A 12,113-nucleotide genomic window follows, 5' to 3' on the forward strand; every position below is an offset into this window, starting at 1 on the left:
GCTTAGCAGTCAAACGGTTAATGTTAAATATTAATATTTTTTCAAATTTATAAAGTTGAAAGCTTAACTTTTTTATGTTTGGGTAGAATTATATATAATGATAGTGTTACACAGATATTTTGATTTAAATTTTAGATCATGCCAAGTATACCTTAATATAGCTTTTCTTTTTGGTATAGGAAGAATTTATACAAACTTACACTATATATACATTATGAATAGCATGTCAATTCCTTTTTATATGTAACCTTCTTTTAAAGAATTATTTGAGATATTTTGCATGATTAACATTAATGGTGCACCCTGTAAAAAATCTAGACACATGTTCACTTGGTATGTTTTTTTAGAAAAAGGAAAAACTGAACAGACTTCATCTGGATTTGTTACATGCAAAAAATATCATTCAGGGAAATAAAGAAAATTGCTCAAATTTGAATTCGGAGTTGAAGAGGATAAACAATGAGAAAAAAGTCATAGATCAGGTATAGGTAGCCATTAATCTAATTTTTAAATTTAAAATAATAAGTTCTATATTGCATTCCTATAAACTAATAATTTATGTACTTGTTGAGATATGCAGATTTACTCATATGTCAGAAAAATATTGCATCCTAGTTATATAAACATGTGTAATATTGCTTTCTAATTACACACACACACACACACACACATATATATTATTATTAAGTTTCATAAGAATAAATAGTAAAGTTAAATTTAAATAATTTGATTTATTCTCTCTCAGATCTGTCTTCTGCCTGCTCAACAATTATTCACTAATGCAAATTAATTTAGTTTTGGAAATTTTTAAAAAATTTTAGGCTTAATTTTTTGCATTATATATTTATTCATGGTTTTAGATACTTGCACTTAATTTACATATGCTCTCAGAATTTAAATGATGTTGTAAATTATTTCGCAGCAATAATTAATCATTTATTTGTATGCAATTAAAATTTCATAATTTAAAATTTAAATTGTAATTAACTTTAAATTTGCTTTTTATACGAATGGAGAATGTCTGTTAAATATATATTATTGTTGTTGTATTGCAAAATAAGTTTTATTCTGTTAATCTGAGGAGTGTGAGAAATTTTGATTATATTATAAACATGAAGGAATGATGTTACTTAAGCCACATAGTATTTTGGTTTTCTCTATCAATAATTTAATTTTGATGTTAGCATTCTCAGATTGACAATTTAGAAGCTGTTTTGATTTTAAGAACTGAAGTTTTGAATTTTGTTTTGTAAGCTGAGGATGCTTAAAATCTCCTTTAGATTAATGATGTTATGTCGAACAAGTTACTTAACTGTGAACTTCAATTAAATTTCAGTGTTAGAAACTGTCGGGTAGTTGATTTCTTGAAACTCACTGCGACATTGTGGTTACCTAGATGTGATCGTTTAGAGTCAAATAAATAAAATAGTCTTTCTTGTAGTTTAAACTAAAAGTAATTAAGTAATTGTAAAACGATTAATAAATAATTGAGAAAACGTAGGCCTATTATGGCATCATTTTGTAGAAGTTTGAATGTTTTAATTACAGAATTAAGCAAAGAAATGCCCTATGTTGAAATCATGGAAACGAAATGGGCTATATTTATATTGGAAGGCCAATTTCCACTGAATATGTAGAAATGGATGAGATTTTGTGGTAAGTGACAATGAGGGTGTTTTTATGTCCAGGTGTCTGCTGATAACTACGGCAACCCTAAGGAGAAGTTTTTGGAGAAGCGCAGAGGGATATAGGGGCCAGCTGTTTAGGAATATTTCGCATATTTAGTCCTGAAATGAAGATTAATTTTTATTGTGTATTATGTTTGCTTAAAGTTTTGATTAATGCAGGGAGAATATTTAATGTAACATGGACAATGGCAGTGAGGTAAATAACTAAAATTTCTACAACGGTGACATCTGGACTTCCCTAATTCAGGTCTTGTGAAAAGTTTGCAAGTACTTTAGTTTTTGAGGACTTGCCACTTCCATACCAGAACCTATGGATTACATGGATTTTTATCTCTACATCACAGATTAGTAGTAATTATAGATCATTTTATAATTTTTTCTACTTATCATTCATGTTTCATTTTCTTTAGTTGCATTTTTAATTTTATTTTCACTTAAACCTTGCAGTGTCTGATGTACATGCTGTTCAAATTCCTATTTATAACCAATCAAAATCAGCCTTATGGTTTACTATGTGTGAAAGTATGTTTGCTTTTGCAACCCCAAACCTATAACAGAATCAATTACTAAATATAATTATGTAATTGCTCCTCTTCCTCCAGGTATTGCATCATTAGTTCAGGATTTACTTATGAAACCAGACCCTACTGATCCTTATAAAAAGCTCAAAACTGAGTTAATGAACTGATTGCGAGAATCTTCTCAGCAAGAAATTCACCAATTATTATCTGGAGAGGAATTAGGCTTTTGAAAACATTCCGATTTGCTCAGGAATATGACACATCAAGTGGAATCCTTAAATGTTCCTGATAATGTAATGTTAGAAGTATTTCTTCAGCGTTTGTCTTTGACAATTCAGTCTATTTTGGCAGCAGTATCTTGTTTAAACTTTAGACAGATCTGCAGAAATTGCCAACAGAATCTTAAAAGTAAACCCAATCCCAGGGACTTTTGCTATTTCCCGTACAGTCGATCACAGAAATAGAAAAGTTAAAACAAATGTATCGATTAAGACACAATAACACGCCGAATAATTACTAATTCAGAAGTCAAACAACAAAAATCAGCATTATATTTACAAAATTTTCACAGGACTAGTTTCGATGGTTTTACCGAACCACCATCTTCAGCTGCAAAACCACAAATGAACCAGATAGGAAATAATGATTAGATAAGATAAGAAAGCCTGGACAAGAATAAGCAAGTGGCGTCATCTGTTGGTGAAACCAGAACTAAAACATACTTTCTTTAAAGGCCGAAGGCAAATTTGGATTGGAATTAGGATCGTTAACTAGAACAGAAAGATTTTTATGAATGTGAAATGCCTCTAGAAAATCCAGTTCTCCAATGGAAGATGTTTTTTGAATTATTTTGGCAGCAGAAAAACTGAAAGTGTGGTTTTCGGACCAACAATGTTGAGCAACAGAAGACTTCTGTGTTTCCTTTTTTCTAACATATGCCTCATGTTCCTTGACGTGAAATTTTAAGGCTCTCTTAGTTTGGCCAATGTAAATTAAACCACACTGGCAAGGAATCCTATAAATACCCCAGGAATTTATATCCGGAATGGGGTCCTTCAGTATGGAACTCTGTATTTTATTGATGGGAGAATAAACAACCCAAAAGTTAAATTTCTGCAAAATATGTGCAACTTTAAAGCTAATTGATGGAAAGAAGGGAATGACAACAGAATTTTTATAATCTCCTAAAACAAGAGTGTGCCTTTTAGTGTGTTGAGATGTTAGTGAGCAGTTAAAAAATTCTCATCTCCACACTAAAAGGCACACTCTTGTTTTAGGAGATTATAAAAATTCTGTTGTCATTCCCTTCTTTCCATCAATTAGCTTTAAAGTTGCACATATTTTGCAGAAATTTAACTTTCGGGTTGTTTTTTCTCCCATCAATAAAATACCGAGTTCCATACTGAAGGACCCCATTCCGGATATGAATTCCTGGGGTATTTATAGGATTCCTTGCCAGTGTGGTTTAATTTACATTGGCCAAACTAAGAGATCCTTAAAATTTCGCATCAAGGAACATGAGGCATATGTTAGAAAAAAGGAAACACAGAAGTCTTCTGTTGCTCAACATTGTTGGTCCGAAAACCACACTTTCAGTTTTTCTGCTGCCAAAATAATTCAAAAAACATCTTCCATTGGAGAACTGGATTTTCTAGAGGCATTTCACAATCATAAAAATCTTTCTGTTCTAGTTAACGATCCTAATTCCAATCCAAATTTGCCTTCGGCCTTTAAAGAAATTATGTTTTAGTTCTGGTTTCACCAACAGATGGCGCCACTTGCTTATTCTTGTCCAGGCTTTCTTATCTTATCTAATCATTATTTCCTATCTGGTTCATTTGCGGTTTTGCAGCTGAAGATGGTGGTTCGGTAAAACCATCGAAACTAGTCCTGTGAAAATTTTGTAAATATAACGCTGATTTTTGTTGTTTGATGTCTGAAATGTATTGATCTTATTTCCTTTTTTCATGGTTGCTTGCCAAAGTGCAAAGATTGCATTAAAGAAAGATGAAGTTCCAAAAGGAGAGTTATTCTATTTGCTGGTATCATAGGTATTTTGGAAACAATTGCAGCGAGGACAAATGTACTAAACCATACTCATGGCAGGGAAAGAAAACCAGCAAAGAATAGAGGCAACCTATTTTTTGCCTCAAATTTCATGTCACCTGTTCCTTCGTGACAGGAGAACAAACGTTTCATTCTTGGTCAGTACCGGTTCTGGCGGGTCCTTACTTCTGGCAAACAATTCACAAAAATGAAATTCTCCTCAACAAACACTTTTCAGTGCTAATTCTTCAACTATTTATGTTTATGGTCGGAAAAACACTGTCTTTGGATTTCAAATTAAGAAGACAGTTTACTTGGACTTTTCTTATAGAAAATGTTAGTACACCCATTCTTGGAGCAGATTTCCTCCTTTTCTTTGAATTAGTGCCTGATCATAGAAACAAATGTCTCAAAAATTTAGGAGCAAAGTATCAGACTATAAGGCTGTGTGACAAATGCAGATGTTTATTCAGTAAAAACTGTCTTTAGTGATACACGTTATCACAAAATTTTCAAAGAATTTCCTTTTATTAGTAAATTACCAGATCCTAACCAAATTATTAAACACAATACTGTTCATCATAGCGTAACCAAAGTGGTTGCAAAACATCGTCGGTTAGCTCCAGATCGCTTAAAAATAGCAAAACAAGAATTTCAAACTATGATGCAATATTTGAAACCATTGAGAAGCAGTTATTCATCCCACTTTACATGGTTTCAAAAAAGGGAAATTTAGAATGGAGACCTGAGGAGATGAATGTGCATTGAACACCCAAACATTAAAAGATAAATACTCTATTCCGTGCTTAGCTGATTTTACTGCTACATTGCATGGTACTAAAATTTTTAGTCATGTTGACCTGATCAAGGCATATCATGAGATACAAAACCGCCATATGTACACCATTAAATTTATGCAAAAGCACTAATACGTTACATAATTTGGCTTATGTAACGTATTAACGACTTTTCAATGTTTTATAGACAAAGTCACGTTTGATTTAGAAAGTGTTTATGCTTTTGCTGACTACTTGCTCATAGCCTGTAAAGATTCCGAGGAACATTGCAGCCATTTGAAAGCCTTGTTTTCAAAATTTGAGGCCTATGGACTTAGCATAAATGTTGCAAAATCCATCTTTGTTCAAACATTTCTTGATTTCTTAAGTTTTCACCTTAGTGGAAACGGAACTGAACCTCTTTCTGGTGAAGTCAAATATATTTTAGATTTCCCTCAACCTAACACCCTTATTCAACTTCTCTGATTTTTATTCATGTTTTAACTTTTACAGGTGTTTCATACCTCAAGTAGCACACATCCTTTCTCCTTTAATAAAGTTCTTAGAAGGACATATCAATAAAAAGAAATCTCGTTCTCATGTTCAAGATTCATTCTCACCATTAAATTGGAAAGAAAATGCTGAACAGGCCTTTATTGCTGCTGAAAATGTCATTGCTCAGGCTACCCTTTTGAGACACCCTTTTCCTGGAGCTCAGCTAAGCATCTGGGTAGTTGCTTCAGACATCGTAATAGGCGGGACTCTTACACAGTTGTCTCAACAGACATAGAAACCTATAGCATTTTCCTCTGTGAAACTCAATAAAAGACGACAGAAATGGTCCATGTATGATAGGGAATTATTTTCAATTTATTCTGCAATTAAGAAATTCCAACTCCTGTTAGAAGGCAGAAATTTTCAACTTTATACAGATCAAAATCCATTAATACAGTACAAGGTCTGAGATCTGAACTCGTCAGGACTTCAGCGATCCTGGATTTGGGATTTTTCTGGATATGATCACCAGTCTAAATCTAGTAAGATGGCATGCAGAAATTATAAAAATAAACATATGAAATCATGATTTATGAAATAGTGAAGCATTTATGATCTAAAGGGTATCAAAATTTAGGAAAAAAAACTTTACTTATTTGTTTACTTTATTAAATATTTATTTCAAACTTGTTTAAGTTGCTTCGTTTTTTTTTTTTTTTTTTTTTTTTGTGCTAATACTTTCTCTTTAATTCTATAGACAGACATAATTCCTTGTTCAGTTACAAAGTTCCTCTGTTCAAGTCCTGTAATTGCTGTGTCAAGAATATGGACTAACTTGTCAATCAAAATTTTTTAGTTTTCAATAACCTTTGTGTCACTTTCTTCACTATCGGCATTTTCTGGATCTAGAACCATACTACAGATTTCGTCGTCCTTAAATTGATTGATGATTGGAGCATTGACACCGCAATGAAAAATTTGTTATATCATCATTTATTACTGCTTCTCTGCATTTCTTTACAAAATCCATTAGCTGGAAAATTTCACCTTTAGTTTGCGATATCCAAAAACCTTCAAATTCGCGGCTATCATCTTTACCATGAAATATGGTAGCTGGCCATAAATGATGCCAAGCATTTTTTAACATATCCGGAGACACCTCCTCGCACAATCTTGCGATGCTCCACGCAGCAGATTTTATGCTAAAATATTTCAAAAAATCTTTAATAGTTTTGTCATTGTTCAAGAAATTTAACATAGATTTAAAAAATGCTACTTTATATTTGCGTTTCAGCACACGCACTATTCCAATATCCATAGGCTGAATGACAGACGTACGATTTGGAGGGAAGAATAATATGGATACATTATCTTTCACTAAAACTTTAAGTGAAGTATGAGCCGAACAGTTGCGAACAGAAATCTGTTAAATAATGATTTGCCAGGTTGGTGTCAAGGGTGAAAATATTAGTTGGTGTAAAATCAAAAATGTTTCTATGTGGAATGTTTTGGTTTGAGATGTATGCCAAGCAGATACCGAGTCAAATTCTTAATCACACAAATTTATGGTAGAATGATTATTTCTTCAATAATGATGTACTGTATTTAGTGCAGAAGTGAGATTAAGAATCGGGACTCTCTGCATGTTTTATTATGGGGGGGACCAAATGCGCAAAGCATACAAAAAAAAAAAAAAAAAGGTGGTGTAGTGGCTTTGAGGTCCGGATTTTGGATCATTTCGGATAATTGGACATCCAGGTCTCGGACTTTGTACTGTATATGCTTTTAAGTAGAGCTCCCACAAATGTTCATCTCAGCAATTATGCCATTTAGATTTTATTTCTCACTACTCTACTAATATTAGGCATGTGCAAGGTTCTAAAAACTTTGCCGACTCTTTTTCAAGAATCAAAATTGGTTCCATAATAAAAATCTTCATTTCTGGATTTTAAACAATTTTCTGAAGCTTAACAGCATGATTCAGAGGTACAAAACCTGCTCAAAACCATATGTCATCTTTGAAACTGGAATTCAAACCGTGCTAATACTATGATGGTAATATACTTTGTGATGTCTCTACAGACATTCCTCATCCAGTTATTCCGAATTCCTTTTGTAGACTCTTTAATCATCTGCATAATCTATCACATCTAGGAATTGCAGCTACTATGAAACTCATTTGTTCTTGTTATGAATGGCCCGATATGAAATGTTATATAAAAAATTGGGTGAAATCCTGTGAATCTTGCTAGAGGTAAAAAATATTCAGACACATTAAACCACCATTATTGGGCAAGTTCTGTCTTCTTGATGCACGTTTTCCACAAATCTACATGGGTATTGTAGGCCTGTTAGCTCTATCATAAGACAACACTTTTGACATCAGAAGACCTATTCACTCTAAAAAAGATATTTTCCAGATGGCCTGAAGCCATAGCTATCCCCAATATGAAAACGGAAATTATTTGCTGAGCTGTTTTCAACTCATGGGTATCTTGCTTTGGCTGCTCATCTGTTTTAACAGACTAAGGTTCTGAAATGAGATCCACAATGTTTGCAGAGTTTACCCGCATTTTGGGTGCAAATAAAATCACAACGACATCCTATCATCCAATGTCAAATGGCAATGTAGAATGATCATGGGCATTTTATAATCCTTTGTCAAGTATCATGAGACCAGTAACTAGACTCAACACTCCCAGTTGTTCTTCTTCATATACGAATAGCCATTAAAGGAAGGTCTGCAGACATTTTGTGCAGAACTGGTGTACGGCACAACTCTGTCTCCCTAGTGATATAATGTCAACTAAGGTATCTCCAAGTGACATTCAATTCATCCCTAATCTCCGACATAGAGTGCAACAACTAAACCCAACAGCGACATTCTGCACATTGTCAAGATAAGCATTATGTTAAGTTCTAACCTAAAATCGTGTACACACCTATGTATTGATAGCGTAAGGCCACAGCTGTGCCAACCATATCAGATCTGCACAAAGTCCTTAACTAGAAGACAAAACTTTCACAATTGAAATAAATTACCTTAATCTACTGTGTCTATAGACCATTTGAAACCAGCATATTTGCCTAAACTGATACCAGACAGAGACTTAAGACAGTTCAGCAGAATAAATCTGATAATGAACTATCTAAGACAAGTATCACAAGAGCAGGAAGCCATGTTCACTCCCTAAAGAAACTGGCTTCTTACATTACAATTTAAGCATTTTTTTAAAATTTGCTTTGTCATGTCTATTAATATTCCATTTTTATATGTGTGCAATATTACCTTGTCATATATTGAATCACAGTTTGATTTTTCTAATTTTGTATCCTAATTTTGTTAAGAAGAAAAAGTATAGATCCTCTGAAATATTCATAATCTGATATTGTTCCTTTGAGCTGCTGTCAAAGGAACTGGGGAAGGGGAACTCTGTGGTAATGGCAATAAGGAGGGTGCCTTGTGGCTGCATGTCTGCTGATACATACACAACTTTAAGGAGAAGCTTTTCGGAGAAGCGCAATGGAATATACAGACTAGCTGTCAAGGGATAGTTCGCACATTTAGTCCTGAAATAAAAATGAAAGGGATAGTTCGCACATTTAGTACTGAAATAAAAATGAATTTTTATTGTGCATTATGTTTGCTTAAAGTTTTGATTAATGCAGTGAGAATATTTAATGTGATACGGCCAATGATGAGTGAGTAGGTACACTATGGTTTCTAGAATTGTAAGAAAATTAAAGGAGATTAAGAATATGATGCAGAATATGCATATGTTGAAAAGTATGAAGAAAAATGATTTTGCCATAAGTGAAAGCACAGAAGTTTTTCAGTAACCAAGTTATGCCAATACTCCCATTTTGAGCTATCCATTGCCAAATCTTAACCCTCTGACTGCTCAATTTGTGGACTGAAGTCGCTTAAAAAATTGTGCAATTTTTTTGCATATTTTAAATCTATATATATCGGAGAATTGAAAAACGCATTTTTCCTTTCTAGAAATTTTTTTTTTTTTTAATGTAGATTTTTATCACGAGAAACTAAGTCGCCAGGAAAACCAATTTCAGATGTTATCACCCAAGAAAATTTTTTAAAAATATCTTTCAGTCGAATTACAGTTAATTTTTATTTATTGCATAATATAAAAAAGTAAAATACGTAAAATTTTAGAAAATATAAAGCACTGAGGAAAAAATACCTTAGAAATGCAGTTTAGTATGATAGAGTTCAAAACAGGGTTCAAGGAAAGTCAAACTTCACAGTCTTTGCACCAGATTCAATAAATCTAATTAATAATTAGATTCATAATAATTAGATTCATTATTAATTAGATTTTTGAGTAATAATGAATCTAATTATTAATGTGATCAATAAATGTAATTAGTAATTCAATAATTTAGTTAAATAATCAAGTTATTCGCTGAATGTTTTCTAGCAGTCATTTCTGTAAGAAAAAGTGCAAAAAGTGGAGTTTGAGTGGTAATAACACGTGCCTTCAAATGCCGCAATTTAGTAGACAACTAATGATATCTGTTGGCCAAAGCGTAAACTAAACGTCTAATACTGTATGTAATTTATGTCAGTGGTTAAACGGGGAAAAAATGGGACATGCTCCTCAATGAAGGAAGAAAACACATGCCTGCGGAATGAGCAGCCAGAGGGTTAATAAAAGGAGACTGCCAAAGATTGAAAGATTTACGAAGACAAATTAATAGAAAATATTTCATTACTTATTTCAAGTGAAGATAAAGGGTAACAGAGCTTGGGACATTGTAGAGCGTTTTCTTGTCACATCGGAAAATTATGAAAAGGTCATAGAATGGCTCAAGGCTAGGTTTGGAAAGGAAGAACTATTGATAGAATTTTATGTTTGTGGGTTGCCAACCCTATTTTTCAAACATGCAACTGAGAATACGAGAAAAATGATATTGCAGTTTTGTACAATAGCTTGGAATCTTAAGACACAATAACTTATGACATAGACACAATGACTGTTGTTTGACTTCTGTATTAGCTTGGAATCTTATTAGCTAACAAAGAGCTTTACAGTGAATTGTTATAAGGAACAATAAATGTGCTGGAATGTTGTTCCCACTGGTTGAATCGTGTTTTTTCTGAAGAGATCTTATGAGTTTGGCTAAGAATTATGCTTTGGTAAGTAACCCAGAAGGCTCCTATTGTGAAAAGTTAAAGCAATTGTTATTTTTAAGAAATGAAGTTAAAGAAAGCAATAAGTTACACTTACAAAATCAGGTTCTACAATTTTTTAATCTGCTTCCCCAAGAGACAGAAGAAATCAAAATGAAGATTCAATCTCTACAGGATATTTTCTGGATCTATGAAGTTTAGTAAACATAAATTTGAAGAGAACTAAAACTTTTCTAGATAACTGTATGAAAGTAAATATTGTTTTGGAGACTTCAAAATGGTTGATTATGTTTGTTTAATTAAAGATCGAAGTGCATTTGGGAAATTTGAATTGTACCATATAAATCTAATTTAAAGAAAGATATTGTTGATATCCAAAACTATAAATCAACTTTTCTTGCAAATATATTAGCCAAATTAATGGATTATGGCTCATAAACAGTCAGATCAGTTTATTGCATGTTATTCTTTACTTTGTAGGCTCATTTTGGTAGAAATTGATCAGCTGCTAATCAAATAGCTCATTTGAATCATACTTAAAAACAGTGCATTCCATTTAGTGTGTTGTGAAAGAACTGGAACTAAGCGACCAAAAAATTTAACCACTAAATTTTGATTATGGGGCAACAGTACCTGAAAAATTGGCTGAAAAGGATCGATAAATACTTTGATACAAACAAAATTTTATAAAAAATTATGTAAATTTATCGTATGTCTGCGATGACAGAAAGGGTCAGAGGGCATGGCATCTAAAGTACCATCTGAAAGTCGTGTTGTTCAAATAATGTACTGCTTTATTCATACAAAAGTTCTCATATCAAATAGTTTATGTCTAGAATTAAAAGTTCACATCTGATGATATTATAAAAATGGTGTGGTCAAAAAGTGGGTGTGGTACCCACTTCAATAATCTCTTTTCAGTTTTACGAGATAAAATGGCATTGGAACATTCATCTTTCTTGTTGCGTTCTGAAGTTTGCTGTCAGTTGAGAGGGAGCGTTTTGTCCAGAGTTCATGAGTTGAAAGAAGAATTAAAGGTATTTTTTGGGGGTTGACGCAATATTCAGCAAACTTAGAAGACAAGCACTTTTTGTAAAGAGTATCTTCACATATTTAAATACCTAAATGAACTTAATAAAAAAATGCAGCGACGTTTGAGAATACATTAACTTGCTGTGATAAAATCAGCAGATAAAAAAAAAAAATTAATTCTGGAAAGATATGGTGATTAATTGGTGTCATAGAAAGGAACTACTAGAATTTGTAGATCAACATCTGTTCATGCTTGTGATAAAGCTCCATCAGTACACTGAATTAACGAATATAGAGGAATTTGATTGAGTTTGAAATCCATTTTCATCTCTAATGTGTACCATCTTACGTGGTATTCAATTTATATGAAAAAGTCATTAAACTTGAAAAGTGATAATGCCCT

At 32.7% G+C, this 12,113-nt stretch overlaps 1 protein-coding gene across 10 annotated transcripts in view; it reads left to right on the forward strand.

Moving 5' to 3' along the window:
• Window positions 1-12,113, forward strand: part of LOC118189241 (kinesin-like protein KIF11) — a 191,298-nt gene that overhangs the window by 82,421 nt on the left and 96,764 nt on the right. For all 10 annotated transcript variants that reach the window (XR_015038916.1, XM_035359821.2, XM_085809126.1 and 7 more), the window contains one exon: window positions 348-482. Coding sequence is in view for 9 of the 10 variants with exons in the window: in XM_035359821.2 (XP_035215712.1) it covers window positions 348-482 (135 nt within the window). In the remaining variant the exon portion in view is untranslated. The remainder of the gene's footprint in view (window positions 1-347; window positions 483-12,113) is intronic.

Source organism: Stegodyphus dumicola, chromosome X2 (genome assembly GCF_044657685.1).
Source record: "Stegodyphus dumicola isolate Sdum_Otavi_A_Nest chromosome X2, ASM4465768v1".
In the NCBI taxonomy this organism is placed as follows: domain Eukaryota; kingdom Metazoa; phylum Arthropoda; class Arachnida; order Araneae; family Eresidae; genus Stegodyphus; species Stegodyphus dumicola.